Below are 17456 nucleotides of genomic sequence, written 5' to 3' on the forward strand. Positions count from 1 at the left end.
ACATACATTTTTTCAGACATAGCCAATGCGTAGATCTTTTTGCTTGGCTACAGCTATTTGTCACAAGGAAGGGCTTTCCCTGAGTAGGGATAGAAACTGAATAATTGTCATAATGATGCAAGAAAAAAAAGATTATCAGTAAAACATTTTATATTTTAAGATATACAGAAAAGAGCAGAAGTTCAAAAGGGGACAAAGACAAGCAGAAGTTTTCTTACTATCATATTAAATACATACAATCGATATTTTTATTAAGTGCCTACTATTATATGTGCCAGGCATAAACATATATAAACTATACATAATAGTTTAATTACAACTCTTTTTCCATTCTTAATATTGAAATGTTCATATTTGATATAAGAAAAAAACATTCCATTTTACAGATAAGCTCTGAGAGATTACGTGATTTATCTATGACTATAAAGCCAGTATCAGAACTGAAAGGCAAATTTAGTTTTCTGACTTAAGAGTTCAGTTCATTTTCTAATCTATGTAAGGTTGTTTTCATAATCTCTAAACTATCACTAACAATTCAATATATAAACAGATGAAAGTAACTTTATTTTAATATTTGCTAACAGAAAGGTTTTGATTTTTCTTAAAAGAGACCAAGCCAAATGTGTTAAAAGACTAACTGACTTGACCATACATTCATAAAAAATAATGCAATTCAAGGGCTGTATTTCATGGGGAAAAAGTCACTTTAAACTTATACTCAACAATTATGTTCTATTCACAGAATATTTTTTAAACAAATCTTATGTTTTATGATTCTTAAATACATTTTAAAAAATACCAAAATTCTTACATGCAGAAACTTGTACAAGGTCCAAAGAATATAACTGGTTTCAGTGATGGTGATGTTGTTTAAACTGAAGTCCACAATACCCACAAGTCCCAGTTTTAGTCTCTTTGTCCTTTCTCTGGTCAGTACCTTTAGGCCTTCCTCAGTTGCCTCTCATACTACTGAATACAAGTTTATATACACTTTTGGATGACCCAGAGCTCCTCCACCATCACATGATATCACTCGACTTTCCACTTTGCTCACTGGTTGCTCTGCTATCAAATCGATGGCAAAGTTTTCATTTACCTCTTTCTGGCGACAAACAAAGCGAATCCTCCTGTAATCCATCTTCATCAAAAACCTGGCCTGTATGGGTAATTTTCTCCCCTGTGGGCGATATCTGCACAGCAAACCATCTGGTGGCGGCCACGGGGAAGCCCTGGCTGGTCCCAAGGCTGTGGCCCAGAAGGCGGCCAAAGGTCACGATTCCACCGCTGCAGCCGCCACCATCTTCCCCCCAATTTCTCTATTTCTAAAAATGATGATGGCACATAAACTGCAGATTTTTTTTTTGACAAGTACTTCTTTTGGTTCTTATTTGTCAGAGTTTTCTACTATAACTCTGTTACCTTCTCAACCTCAAACATCTTTCTGCCCTACTGGCTGCTGTTCCCATTTGTAAGTTCCTTTTGTGGTTTTCTATACCGGGGACAAATCCAGACTAGCCATATTTCATTCCCCACCCCCAAACCTATATTCCTTACTGGACCAGGTCAATACACCTGGATGTGGATAACATCCTCTTTTCTCGCCACTTCTTCAAGATTTTCCCCCCCTGTACTATCACCACCACCACCCCTCCCAACGGCAGAAAAATTTCTTCAATTCAGAGACTTTCTTTTTTGTTGTGCTTACATCAGTGTTTAATATATGGTTTTTGCCTCTTTGTCAACATAAACACAAAAATACAAGATGAAAAAATGTCCCAGGAAATGTTTCTTGTCTTTGGATGGATGATGCACTCAATTACATGAATTCCTTTTTTTGATTATTCCAAAGAACATCCTGCAGAACTCTCCTTTCATTAAGTTTTAACTTCATTTTGGCTAACTGCAGCACTTGGAATGACACAAAGTAGGTGCTAAGTGAATGGCTTTTTAGTTAACAGATTTAGATTTATTTGATATTATAATGTTAAGATTGATACAATGATGTTTCTTTAATAATAGATCTATTTTCCAGTCATTAGAAAAGACAATACAAAGTACCAATATTTACAGACATTAGGATTTATAAACTATATGAAAACTGTGATTCTCAGAATTTTCTGTCAAGTCAATATGGATTTATTATGCTCTCAAGTAACTTTAAATATATTTGAGGAGACAATCTGCAAAGAACTATGTGAAACAAATTATAAACAGGATAAATTGGCATCAAAGGGAAATGGAAAAGGCAAGATTTCAGCTAGGATGTGATAGAAGAAAGGAAAATTAGGAGGGAGAGAACTCTAGGCATTAAAGATAGCCAGTTAAAAATGCTCAGACCCAGGAGATTGAGGGTTTTGTGCAAGGAATATCAAGGAAGCCACTTTTCAAGAGTATGTGAAAAGTGTAATGTAAAAAAAGACAAATATGATGAGTAAATGGACAGAGGTAATGAAGGGCTTTAAAAGACAAACTTGGGATTTTTATATTTGATCTGATCTTAAATTTAAGCCTGGGTTGCGGATGGCCTTCTCGAGAAGAGAAAATATGGGAAAGAAAGGAGAGTTTGGGAGAAAGGATAAAGAGTTCAGTTTTAGATGGGCTGAGTTTAAGATTTCTATTGGACATGCTTTGAGATATTAAATAGATAGTTGAAGATACAGGACTAGAAGGTCAAAAGGAAGGTAAAAGCTGGATAAATAGTTCTGAGAATCATCTGCATATAAATAATAACTGAACTTATTGAAGCTACTGAGCTCCCAAGTAATACAGTAAAGAGATGACTCATGACAAAGTCACCAAGAGAGATCTCAATTTCTGCAACCATGCCTATGTTACTCATTAGAGAAGCAAAAAGATCATAAAAGACTGAAAGCAATTTTGCATTTGTATTTTTACCATAGGTTTCCATTGCCATAGAATTAATTCCTGAATGATTAATCTACTAGTGACAGACCACTGCATTTCAACAGGCTGGTATTAAAAAAAAATCCAGATATAGTTGTTACTTAGACTGTAACTGAAGTATATCTTTGTCTCCCTATAATTTCCTTAATGAAATTCATAAAATTATGTTGAAGTGGAAATAACTAGCAGTTTAATTTATCAGCTTTCTGCATTCACAAATCCTTTTCTCACAAAACTGATACTTGTACAATAAGAAATGCAATACCTTTCTTCTTGCTGTCATACATAAAAGTTCATGTATACTTGAAAGTTAGCACATCAAGAATTTTTTAATAGAATGATAATGATATCAATTATGTCCTCTACTACATTTTAACCTAAAGACAAACAGGTGAAAATAGATCTTTGTTAATTCACATCAGAATAGATACTAATTTGTAACTAATTTTTTTAGAACCAATTTCTTAAGGTTAACAGCAGCGAACAGAAGTGTTTGTTGCCAAGGAGCTGCACTTTTATCCCAAACATACTGGGAAGGCTATGTTACCATTTTAGGTTACCATTAACTGCTAAAGTCAATGAATAAACTAAAGTAAAAAGTTTACTTAGGTACAGAGCGAGTGTCAGATAAAGACCCCCAAAAATAAAATCAGGTCATATCTGAGACTAAAGGAAAATTTTAGATGAAAAAATGTCATACAAGTAAAAAACCAATGGGTAGCAAGGATTATATTCTAGTACGCATTAAAAACAAAGGCACAAAATGCCCATGCTTATTCATTCACAGTTTTATATTTTGTAAACTACTTGTGACCTTGGAGAATAAACCTGATCTTTTTAGGCCTCATCTTACTGAGCAAGAAAATGGACAAGTTGGACTAGACAACCTATATGGTACTATCTATACAGATATTCAATGATCCCTTAAATTACCTTTAAACAAAACTTCATTTTATAACAAACTTAAGTAGAAGACCCTAAAACTAAGACATATGCTAAATCTAATAGTATATTTGTGTGAGACCAATTGGGTGGCTGATACAGAGTGCCAGGTCTAGAATCAGGAGGACATGGGTTCAAATTTGGCCTCAGACACTTTCTAGCTGTGTGACCCTGGGCAAATAAGTTAACCTTGTTTGCCTAGTCCTTGCCCTTCTGTCTTAGAATTGTTACTAAGACAGAAAGTAAGCATTTTTGAAAAAGGCTCTATATGTGTTGTAGTTCAGTCATTTTAGTATAGTCCATCTCTTCATGGTCCCCCTTTGGCTTTGCTTGGCAAAGAGACTAGAGTGATCTACCATTTCCTTTTTCAGCTTATTTTTTATAAATAAGGAAAGCTAAGGTAAATAGAGTTAAATGACTTGCCCATGATCATATTGCTAGTAAGTATCTGAAGCTAGATTTGAATGCAGAAAGCATTCATCAAATTATATGTGTAGTAAATGCAAAAATTCAGGCTTTTGGGACAATAACTCACTATATGATAAAAATTGTTGGAAAAACTGGGAAGCATTTTGGAATAAATTAGATTTAGACCAACATCTCACATTGTATACCAAGGAAAGGTCAAAATGAGTACGAGGTTTATACATAAAGGCTGATATCAAAGGCAAATTAGAGGAGCACAGCATAGTTTACCTGTCAGATCTCAAGGGAAGAATGTATAATTAAATGAGATAGAGAGGAATATTGGAAGTAAAATGGATAATTTTGATGACATCAAATTAAAAGGGTTTTACACAAATGATACCAAAAAGATTTGAAGTTAAGTAGAAAACTGGGAAATTGTCTTTATATCATCTCTAATAAAGGCTTCAGTTCTCAAATATATAGAGAATTGAGTCTAATTTATAAGAATACAAATCATTGCCCAATTGACAAGTGGTCAAAGGATATAAACATGTTCAGAATTCAGGGAATGTTCAGAAAAAGAAATCAAAACCATCTATATTCATATGGAAAAAATGCTCTATCACTATTGATTTAAAGAAATACAAATTAAAATAACTCTGAAGTACTATCTCTCATCTATCAGAGTGCCTAAATAACAGAAAAGAAAAATGGCAAATGTTGGAAGGGATATTGGGAAATTGGGACACTAATACAATGTTGGGGGAGTTGTGAATTCATCTGAACATTTTGGGGAACAATTTGAAACTGTGCCCAAAGTGTATATGCTTTAACTAATTAATACCACTATTGATTCTGTATCCCAAAGAAATTTGAGAAGAGGAAGAGAAGAGAAACTACATGTACAATTATAAAGCAGCTCTTTTTGTGGTAGCAAAGAACTGGAAATTGAGGCATTGTCCATCAATTTGGAATGGTTGAACAAGTTGTAGTACACAATTGTGATGAAATACTACTGTGGTATAAGGAAAGATAAGCAGGATTCTTTCAGACAAATCTGGAAACCTTACATGAACTGATGCAAAGAGTGAAGTGAGGAGAATCAGAACATTGTATAATGTTGCTGTCACTGTGTATAATGTTTAACTGTTAATGATTTAGTTATTCTCAGCAATACTATGATCCAAGACATTTACGAAGGATTTATGATGAAAAAATGCAATACTATTTGAGGGAAAAAATTGATGGATCTGAATGTAGACCAAAGCATAATTGTTTTACTTTATTTTTCTCAAGTTTTTTGGTCTTTTTATTTCCAGCATATTTTGTATAATTTCACATGTATAATTTAGACCAAATTATTTACCTTCTCAAGGAAGAGAGGGAGAAAATTTGGAACTCAAATTTAAAAAACAAATGTTAAAAATTTTACATGTAATTGAGAAAAAATAAAGCATCTATACATGAGAAAACAAAACAGAACATAATAATATACATGTTAAAAAGACCAACAAGGATACAACCAGAAGGTTCAATGTATTAAGAGGCAGGTCTAGAGATGGGCAGTCCTGGGTTCAAATCTAGCCTCAGACACTTTAGACACTTCTTAGCTGTATGATCCTGGGCAAGTTACTAAACCCCCATTTCCTAGCCCTTGGAACCAATGCATAGTATTGAATCTAACATGGACTACAAGGGTTAAAAAAAAAAGGTCAACGGCTGACATGCAATGCACGTAGGTGGTATAGAGACTTTAAGTAAGCTTTTAGTGAATCTGAGTTATCTGTTAGTTACTAACACTATTACTAAGGAAAGATACACTAGTAGTATTCAAGTCAGTAAGCTTGGCTGAGTATGGTATAAATGAATTTATCATTTAAGCCATTAAGAAAACTGAGAAAAACATAAATGTAAGAACACACCATGGTGGCAGATTATGGTACTATAATGAGTTGAAACATTAGTCATAAAACCATATTTCCAGAGCTGAAAAGCACCTCTCAGGATCCCATAGTCCAACTCTCTTACTTTACAGTTGAAGAATTTCCCAAAATCATTAGTAGTAAGCACAATGTAAAATTTGGATGTAGGTTTTTTGACTCCAGAGACAGTGCTCTTTCAATTATATCTATGACTTGATTATATAACAATATCTATTTTCTGTATTCATTATTAAGGTTATATTAAGCATTCCTATAATCAACATTATTTTTAATCTCTCTTCTCCATTCTTGACATCATAGAACTAATCTGAAATATTCCAATCTTAAATTTCAATGACAAAACAAAAAAAAATTCACAAGTCCCCAAACTCTCCTAATCTTTTCATGAAAGAGGAGGCTTCAAAAAGTTATGAAACAAATATGGATCTCAACATTAATAAGATTGAACAAAAAAGGAAATTAAAATATGATTTTAAAAATAAGAAGCAAGTGTTAAAATTCTGTAGAAACTAAATATTTATAAAGTATTTAAAACTTGTAATCACTAAGTGATTTTATAGAAACTATATAGATCAATCCAAGGTCATGACCAACATAAAGAATTCATGGGTAAGTTTACTGTATTCTACTTAACTCTCACTCAAGAGCCACTTGACACTCATTGTGTACTGGATAAGGCTGATATTGGTAATATATCCAGTGATGGTAACTTGCCTATCAGTGGTATTCACAATTTTCATCTAAACTTCAGTATCAAAAGAATCTCAGATTTTGGTGCCTTAACACCTAATTATGCAGCCATTTCTGTCATTTAGAATGTTGCTTTCATGAGAAGCAGTCTGATTATATGTAACCAAACCTGCCCAATAGCCTTTCACCTCTAGAGAGCTGGATTAAATGCCACTGCTTTTGGTGTTGCTGTATGTCATAGGAAATTGAGCCCATTTCAGTGCCAAATGATAGCACTTAGTGAACTCTAAAGGTGAGTATTTCAGGTGAGGGTTAATGTTTATGGATAGAGGGGTGAGGGGAAATTTGCTCTTTAGCACTGACTGTGCTATCCTTGTCCTAACTCCTTGTAAGATGACTGGAGAGCTGCAAGGCTTGGGCTAGAATAGGCAATCATGCTCTATGGGGGATATGAGGAGAAAATCCCCAACATAACCATGAAGATCCATCGGACACATTCACTGATGGGCTGTGAGATGCCAATAATAGTGACAGAGTGTTCCTGCTGAGTTTGGTAGCATTCAGCAAATAAGCATTTAAGCCTCAATTGTGTCAGACATGGGGATAAGCAGATATTTCTCTGCTAGCTGGACCGGAATCCTTTTATTATGTCTTATTTCCTTATTTCTGTATCCTTTTTTTCTTATTAAAGAAAGAGTTACACTGGTAAGCAGGGACTGCAAGACTTAGGGGTTATAGAGGTTGGGGGGTCACAGAATGGGTTTTTAAGATGGAACTGATGAGTCCAGTACCAGAGTAATGCTCTCAGGACAATTCCCACACGGAATGCTGATGAGTAATATTATACATCTATTTTGCATCCATTTTAATAAATCCTCCTTTATTTTTTGTAATGCTTTCAACCTCCTTTTTATTCCTAAAAATCAAGATGGTTACTTTTAATTCATTTTACATTACACTGATGTCAATGTTGAGTAGTGTTCTAAGGATTCAGGCTTTGTAAAGTATTCAAGTCATTGGTCACTTCAGTAATGAGAGGGATGAGGGGAGTCGGTGGGAAAGGAAAGAATCAGGCAGATGGAAAGTTAAGGGTATAGTCAAGAGTAGATGGAAAAGGCAGAGGGAAGAACAGGGATGTGAGTGGTAGCTCTTGTTAGTCTAGGCAATCACAATATTCTAAATAATCATATGTAGTGCATAAATTTGGGATATATGAAAAAAATCAAAGAAGAAAAAAAATTGAGTTGTAAAGAAAGTTACAAAGAGCAGAATCACTGATTTTAGGATTGGATGGGATCTTAAGAGATTATCTTCTCCTATTCATTACTTTAAAGGATAAAGAAACAGAATCTCAGAGAAATAAAATAATATTCTCCAAATCACAGTTACTTAGAATCTAAAGCCAGAAGTCATCTGAGAAATGAATCTGTGTTAAGGAAGTTCATTCCCTCCCCCTCCTGAGTAGCTTAACCCATCGATCAAATATTCCTGACATAACACAGTTGCCTCAGGTTTTGCGTCTGTGTCAAGGTTTTGGGCTTCTTGGGAAGGGAACAGAGAAGAGACGCAGGAACGGAGCAGGAGGGTAAAGGGAAAGAGGAAAAGACTTGCAGGCTAAGGACCACGTGGTCAGGTTACTTATAGGAATGATTGTCTACCCTTTCTAATAAACTGTATAAAATATATATCTGAGTAGAAATGTTATTTCAATTCTTACAAATCTCTAAGTACAAAATCTTCACTTTTAGAGATAAAGAAATTGAGGCTCAGAGAAATAAGTTCTCTTGTCCAAAGTCACGCAAACAGTGGCAAAGTTTCAAATGAAACTCAGTTCTATCTACAAATCCAGGGCTCTTTTCATGACATCACATTGTTTCTAAGGAATGATTAAAACCCAGATCACCAGATTCCAAGCCCAGAATTTTTCTCTATGTGGCATACTGCCAAAACCATGAATTTTTTTTAAATGAGAAGAAAAATAGATACATTTATTAAGACTTATTATATTTTGAAATCATCTTTCCAATGCAAACAATGGGTGCTTTCTGTGGGGGAAAAACTAAATCAAGTATTTTAAAACACTTCTGCATTTGGTTCAGTAGAGGCATTCAAATGGTCTAAAATATCTTCCTTTTCAAATGTATCAAATTCTCAGAGTACTAATTCAAGGCTCTTTCTAATATGAGTTGGGGGTTATATTACAATTGACATAGGTAAATGTTTGTAGCACCTCACATATTTTTTTGGCTCTCTTAAAAAAAGGCTGGCAACTATACAAGTGACGAGGCTTGACTAGCTTTTAAACCAAAGAATAAAGTCAGATGGCTGAGGTAGCTTTGGAAAGAAACTGATACCTGAAAGTTTTATATATATTGATCAGATACTAAGGATACTACATCTGATGAGCAGAATGATCAAGATATAGGTTCTTATCATAATACTACTCTTTAGAACCAAAATTCAAATCCTGATTTTCAACTTAAATGTGATGTTAATAATCAGAAATTTAATTAAGTTCATAATATGTGAAAGGAAAGATGGAAAAAGCCAGGGAAAGTTGAAAATTTACTCCCTGGCATGAGAAAACCAACTAAAGTAACAGTTTGCTTATTTCATGCGCATAAGGTAAATCATCTGAATGTTTAATCAGACTTCAGACCAGGAACATTTCTTTAGCCAAATTTAGACTAAACAACCCACATCAATAACCTTTTACTTTCTTAAAGAAGCACTGCAAAATTAAAATTAAAGAACTTACAGAAAATTATTGGGTACTTACACTACTGGAAAGGAACTGAGCATACTTTACATGAGGAGGGGAAAGTCAAAATGCTTCTTGAAGTCTGTCAGTGTTGTTTACCATTCTGTAATATAAAGAAAATTAAGATAGAATTAATATTTACTCAAAAGTATTTTCCTTTACATTAGAAAATTTATTACATAACACAAAGATGACTGTAGTTTTAAATAGTCAACTATATTTCAAATAAAATAGTTTGACACTTGATACTGGAACATTTGGTTGAAGAAAAGATTAAAAAAAAAAAAACTTCCAAAGACAAATTACTTATTTGGAGAAAATATCTAATATTGTTTCCTTAAGACTTAAAACTACTAAAGTCATAATACTACCAAATATAAGGGTAGGACTAGTTCAATCAGAACTTCTGAAGATGCTGAAAAATTTACAGAGAAGTGTCACATCACAGATTTTTGGAAATCCTATTCCTATCTCCCAAATCTATCATCCCTTCCTAATTCCCTCTGACTTCCAACCCCAATCATCTATTGGCATCCAAATTGTTCTCATTCCTTACTCAAAGAAATAAATTCTGGGCTGTCTTTTGCTTCACTTTAATTCTTCCTGCAACTTAAGTGCCATGTCATCCTCAACTCCTCATGCTCATGCTCTCTTACCCCTCTAAATCCAATCACCTGACAAGCCTTGTCAGTTTTACCTTCATAACATCTCTTGCACAATCCCTTCTCTCATCACCCTCATTCAGGACATCATCATTTCCTGCATGGACTACTGTAATTTTCTCCCCACTCCAGTCCATACTTTTCTCAAATATCAGAGCAATTTTTAAAACTCTCACTTTCTGACTTAGCATTAATTCAAAACAGAAGCAGCAAGGGCTAGGCAACTGGAGTTAAGTAACTTACCCAGGGTCACACATCTAGAAAGCACTTGAGGCCAAATTTGAGCCTAGGTCCTACTGACTCCAGGCCTGGTGATATATCCATTGTGCTACCTAGCTTCCCTCAAAGCAATCTTCCTAAAGCGCAGGTCTGACTATGTCATTCTACTCAACAAACTCTAGCAATTTTCTTTACTTCCACAATAAAATATAAAGTCCTTTGCTTAGTGTTCAAAACCCTCCACTGCCTCACCCCTACCTTCCCAGTCTTCATATTATACAGTATCACCATCCCTTATATCAATGATGGCAAACCTTTTAGAAATTGAGTACCCAAACTGTGTAGGGGAGAGGAGCAATCCATTCCTGCATCACTGGCTTTCTAGTAACAAACTCTGGCTTGGGTGACAGCGGGCATGACCACAGAGAGGGCTATGGGTGCCAACATATCCCTATATACTCTTCAATCCAGTGACACTGGCCTTCTTATAGTTCCTTTAAAAAAAACCCATCTCCTGACACTAGGTATTTTTCCTAGTTGTCTCCCATGTCTGGAATACTATCCTTCCTTCATATGCCTCTTGGTTTCCCTATATATCTTTAAGTTTTACTTAAAATCCTACTGTCTATGAGAAGCCTTTTTGAAATTTCCCTTTAATTCTAGTGCTTTCCTTCCATAGATCATTTCCAACTTATCTAGTATATAACTTGTTCCTATACATTTTTCCAATGTTTCTTTCCTTGAGGGCAAGTCGCCTTGACTGTGAACCCTTTAAGGGCAAGGGCTATCTTTTACTTTTTTTCTTATCTCAATCTCATTAAGCATTTTAACTACTTAAGTGCTTATAGGAATACAAATGCAAGCAAAAATAAAAAGTTTCTAGTCTCAAGGAGGATACATCCAAATAGAGGAAATCAACATATAACTGGGAGCTGAAAAACTGATGGGAAAGTAAAGGAGAGACAGTGCTGAAGTATAGAAACAGTGGTGAAGTACAGGGGCAGAGCCAGAAGAAAATGGAGTGAGCATGGCTAGCCTGGACTTTTCCATAAAACAAAGGAGCACACCAATCAGAAGAGGGAAGGGTCAGGGAGTCCAAGGCATATTCCAGGGTGAGAAGGCCAATTGGCAATCTAAAACTGTGGTTTAATTCCTCACAGATGTGATTGCTGATATTTTGGATTAAAGGTTAACAGTGTTATCCTTCAAACAGAACAGAAAATCAATTAGCCTACTATCAACCAATCACTGTGTCAGGCATTAGGGAATCACACACACAAAATTTAACAGTTAGAAGGTACTTATATTCTAAATGGACAGATAAAAAGTACAATATAAACATAGATATCATTAATATGAAGGGAATAAATACGAGTACATAAAAGGAAGTTAAATACAAAGTAGTTTGAAAGGGATGGCACTAGCAGTTGAAAGTGATCAGAAAGGCTTCATGTGGAAGATGATACTTGAATTGCCTCTTAAACAGTAAAGAGGAACTCTTATTATGTAAAAATAAGGCGGGAGTATATTCTAGATATATTGGAAAGAGAGAAGGCCAGTTTGACTGTATCTAGGGAGTATAAAAGAAAGAAATGTCCAGTGAAGCTGGCAAGATAAGGGAGCTAATAGGCATTTTAAAATCTAAATGCTGGAGTTTATATTTTTATTCAGTAGTAGTAGGATGCCATTAGAGAAGAGGACTACGAGGCTAGGAAATATAGGATTCATCTGGTTTACAGAGTAAAGGAAGCAAGATGGGCAAGGCTGAGGATTAAGATGAAGAACAGCAGACTGAGGAAGAGGGGAGCCCAAGTGGCTAAAGTCTTCAGGGGAATGACAAGAATAATTGAGTCAAATTTTCAAAAAAACCTTAACAGATGCCACTATAATTATGCAATATTTCTATTTAGAATGTATTTCTTTTATCTAAAAATATTTTAAAAGTTCAGTTATTATAATGTAATAAGGTTGATAATTTTGAAGGATATAACTTTATCCAATTACTATTTGCTTCATTTCTTAAGAATATAAAACCCAGAAAAGAAGAACTCACATCCCCTATATGTACACTACTTAGCATTCACAACATTTCCTCTCTGCATGATCAACAAGATCTATGAGGAAAATATCCAAGTTTACCTTGTACTTTCCATGTATTTCAACACCTACCACTAAGGTGAATAACCATTTTTTATCAATGAAAACAAATTCTAAAAGCTAAATGACTAATCTTATAGTACTTATATAAATATAACTCACATAGTAATAAACTGAGGAAACCATTGTATATTTCCTGACTGCGATCTACTAATTTATTCACTAGTCATTATTCTGAATCTTTCAAAAAAGACTTTTTCTGAACAAGACCAGATAGAGATTTTTAAAAATCAAGTCTATCATTTGGAATTTGAATGTCAGATGTTGTTGATTCATATCATTAGCAGCTCTAAATCACTGTCTGAAAAGGAAAATCATTCTGTTAAGTCAATGTTAAGGTTACAAATTAGATAAAAGACAGGAAATGTTGAAGTCAAAAGCTCTCATATTAAGATGTACATATTGCATATGACCATATATATTAAGATAGGCTAAAGAATCTAATAATGGATAATGCTATAAATGAAGTATTCAGGGTAAAGCTAGGAACCTTTTATATTTGAATTTCCTGACTTCTGGTATTTAAATTGCATTTTTAATGGAAATGACCATTTTAGTTAATGTCCTCACTGTTTTAAGAAATACTGAACCTAAATGGGGGGGGGGGGGGGGAGGCAAGAAAGTCTTCTGAACATGCTGCTTATCCATATTTTGGATAAAAACATTAACATTAAAACCACAGCTATATGGGATCAGCTAGGTGGCTCAGTAGATTGAGAGCTAGGCCTAGAGGAGGTCCTAGGTTTAAATTTGGACGAAAGGTACTTCTTAGCTGTGTGACTCCGGGGAAGTCACTACTCATCATAGCTTTACCATTGTTCTAATATATAGTACTGATTCCACGATGGAAAAGGTTTTTATTAAAAACAACAACAATGAAATCATTAATATAGTATAAAAAAGCATCAGATAAAAATAGGTATTGACTCATATTACACTGAATCAGTTAAACTTTTTATGTCTCACATCAACTCAGCTATGAAACAAACTTTGAAAATTCAATGGCATACACATGTATCAAGCAAAAAAATAGTATTCTTTGCTTCATTATTTAATTATTTATTTAATGTTCTTAAAATACTACATGCCCAGGTGGACTACAAGGAAGTACTAGGGCAGTATTCTTTCTTACCTAAGAACAAAAATGTAAACACTAGGGATGCAGCAGAACCACAAGTCAAAGCAGTGGATCAGGAGCCACTGAGACCTACGCTTTAGAAGATCATTTTGGCAGTCAGGTGGAGGATGGAAGGAATTAGGAGAAATTTGAGGAAGAGAGATCAATTAGAAGGCTGTCACCATAGTCCAAGTGAAAGGTGACAAGAATCCTGTTGTGGTAGTTATATGTCTAAAGAGAGGGAATATATATATGAGAGATGTTGTGAAGTCAAATGACAATATCTGGCAACAGACCAAATATGTGGGATGAGAGTAAGGTGTCAGGGATGAATGACACTGAAGCTGTGAATCTGAGAAATTGAATGGATGGCAGGTACCCCTGAGAAGAAAGATGGAAAGAGAGAAGGATTTAAGGTGCAAAATAATGAGTGTTTTGGGCATGTTGATTTTGAAAAGCCTATAGGACAACCAGTGTGAAATGTCCACAAGAAAGTTGGTAATATGGGATTGGGAACTCAGTTTAGGGAGTATGTTGATCTCAGAATCATTCATAAAGAGAAGTAAATGATTCCATAGGATCTTTTAAGATCTCACAGTGAAATATTGTAGAAGAAAAGAGGACCCAGTACAGAAACTCATGAGACATCCACAATTGGTGGATAAAGGTACAATAAAGGAGACCGAGAAAGAGCAGTAGGACATGGAGGAGGAAAACCAGGAGACAGTAGTGTTTCTGATCATCTGGAGGGCAGAGTGGTATAGTGAACAACAGCAGAAAAAAATGACTACTCAATTTTCCCTTTTAATATGGGGGGAAAGTTTCATATCTGATATTAGGTTTGAAGCAAAAATAACAATCTACTGAGAGGTATCGCTGTCAAATCATAATAATTGATAAAGATATAAATACTAGTTTATTATGCTCAGATCATAGGCATCAATGTACACAAATATCAGTGAGCTCTAAACAGCAATAATAAGTTACATCATCTAGATTCTTATTAGATTGACAGGATGGGCATGAGGGAATTTTACTGAAAGAAGATGGAGAAGATAGTGACATATATCAAAGAATAGATGGTGAGGGAGAAGATTTATATCAGTTAAAACAGGAAACAAACTGGTAAACACCAGAGCTATAGTAGATATTACAAGCTGTAAATTTGTAGAAAGAGACAGAATTAATCAGTTAATGTCAAAGCCATAGTTGAAATCTCAGCTTGATTTTGTAGACTTTATTAGGTATACAAATCTGCTCATTTAAAGTAAATGGTGGTAACAGAATTGAGTCAGAAACTTACTTAACATAATTATACTTTTAAGTCACAGATCGCTGACGTGTATACCTCTGACCATATATTTATACATCCTGTCAGACTCCTTTCTGGATGTGTTAATAACATGAAATTCAACAGGCAGATACCAGTACTAGGAAGCAATGATCACAACAATAAAGCAAAATCAATATCATAATAATTATTAGAATTATAATATGTTTTCAAAATTTCGATGATCCAGCCTATTGCTGACAACTGACCTCAAATGTTCCAGCTAGATTTTTTTCATGATTAACATCCTCCAGACCCTTCCCTAGCTCCCCAAAGCATTTCAGATGCTAGGAAATACATAGAATGTGGTCAAATACATATGCAAAATATTCAATGCCTATTTTAAGCAAGAGATTTCTAATTATGTGGGTCTTGGATTTAATTATCTACATCATGAAGTTGTCCGCTTCTGGAAAATATTTTCCCTTGGAAATTCTGTGTCAAAAAGAATCTGTCCTTGACCACTACTGACAAGCCATCCATTTTGGTCCAATTTAATTCTCAGACATGCATCCCTGATTCAGAATCCCAGTAATTTTAACTGGGGTGTTGGTTGTTAACAGTACATTGAATGGGCCTTGTGTCTAGGGAATTTTTAGAGGAATATTCCTTCCAGAAGATCCACTTTCCTGGTTCCAAGGCACCTGTGGAGGGTTTCCTAGATAATGGTGTTTAAAGTTGCTAGTGATATGTAACTGTAAGTTAAGAGGGCCCAACAAAACCTAATCACATTAGTCTTCAAATAATTTGTTCATAGGATGAAAGTCCATTCAAACGTTACTGAATTAACATTATAAACATCAGAACTATAGAAAGAATATCAAAATTGGCTACATATAACATCTAAAAGTTTGGAAAGTTTCAGCCTTCACATACCATTTTTTCTTACTATTTTTACCTGACCCCCCTGTAAATGACATAGATAATGCTATCTAGATAGACTAGAGGAAGAACCTTTTAAAAATGAAACCTTGAGGGCTTCATTTATAAAATAGGTTCTCCTGGCTTGTGATATTATTAGAGAATACACATTTTAAAAAAGTATAATGTGCAAATTTCTTGACAACTAATTAAAAAAATTTTATAGTAAAAACCTCAGTCCAACTTAAGATGTCATAAACAATGGCAAAAACATTTCCAAAGACTGTCACTAAACCATTCCCAAAACCTGTATACTTAAGACTACATTGATAGGAATCTGAATCAAATGGACCTGAAATACTTCAGTAATTTCCCATTAGCTCCAAAATAAAATTTAAGATATATCATTTTTCATTGACATAAACAATCCAAATTCTAAGGCTAATTACAATTACAGCTAATGAGTCCTTTAGGCATATTCTTTTGCCCTATGGAAAAAAAATTTCAAAGTCAATCACATATATCCTAGTTGTCAAGTATAAACAATTTAATTTTGTGCTTTCTTCCAAGGTGAACTTTACTTATCATTCATTAAAATGAATACTTTCAGATCTTTTGCACATATCTTTATTCAATTCTCCCTCTTCAAAAACATTATCCTATTATTCAGACAACATAGCTATTAAACCAATGAGCAAGTAGTTTGCAAGCTAAGAATTAATTTTCCCTAGTTAAATTACGAAGTTAGACAAGTCATAGTCAAGACTCAGAACAGTAAAATCAAAGAAATAAGGTTCTTTATACTTATACCTGATTAAAACATTTTAGTAACTTAATGATGATAACAAAAAGATGCATTAAAACAAATTCAGTTGTCCTGCTATGGCCAAAGAAATTTGCTATGAAAGAGGAAGGACACTGTTGCAAACAAAACTGTAAACAATCAACAATGCAGGCCTGGGCAGCAGTTTTAAGCAACATTAAATCGATTTTGGTTAGATAGGCAGGATGGGTACATGAGAATTTTACAGAAAGCAGAGAGGGTAATGATTTACACATCAAAGAACAGATGGCAGAAGGGGAAGATCTATAACAGGTAAAACAGGAAACCAATTAGTAAACACCAGAGCTATAGCAGATATCTCAAGTTGTAAATTTAAAGAGCCAGAAATAAACAGTTAACACTAGCACTATATTTGATGCTTCACACCTTAATTTTGTAGACTTTAGATAGGTAAATATTTACTTTCCATGGTCAGTTCTATTTGGTCTAACTTCAGAGAACATCATGGTCTCATCCAGAATAAGCTAATTGCCTAAAATCTGATGATCACACTGATTGATTTATTTTCTTTTTAACTAAAAACCCTTTTCTTCTGTCTTAGAATCAATATTGTGCATTGGTTCCAAGGCAGAAGTGTGGTAAGGGCAAGGAATTGGGAGTTAAGTGACCCATGAGGGT

The 17456-nt window shown here is 34.4% G+C and overlaps 1 protein-coding gene across 13 annotated transcripts in view; it reads right to left on the reverse strand.

The window, feature by feature from the left end:
* HMBOX1 (homeobox containing 1) overlaps positions 1-17456 on the reverse strand; it is a 276942-nt gene that overhangs the window by 160569 nt on the left and 98917 nt on the right. For all 13 annotated transcript variants that reach the window (XM_007476504.3, XM_007476501.3, XM_007476505.3 and 10 more), the window contains one exon: positions 9667-9751. In XM_007476504.3, the coding sequence (XP_007476566.1) occupies positions 9667-9689 (23 nt within the window). In that variant the 5' untranslated portion in view covers positions 9690-9751. The remainder of the gene's footprint in view (positions 1-9666; positions 9752-17456) is intronic.

Source organism: Monodelphis domestica, chromosome 1, assembly GCF_027887165.1.
Source record: "Monodelphis domestica isolate mMonDom1 chromosome 1, mMonDom1.pri, whole genome shotgun sequence".
In the NCBI taxonomy this organism is placed as follows: Eukaryota; Metazoa; Chordata; class Mammalia; order Didelphimorphia; family Didelphidae; genus Monodelphis; species Monodelphis domestica.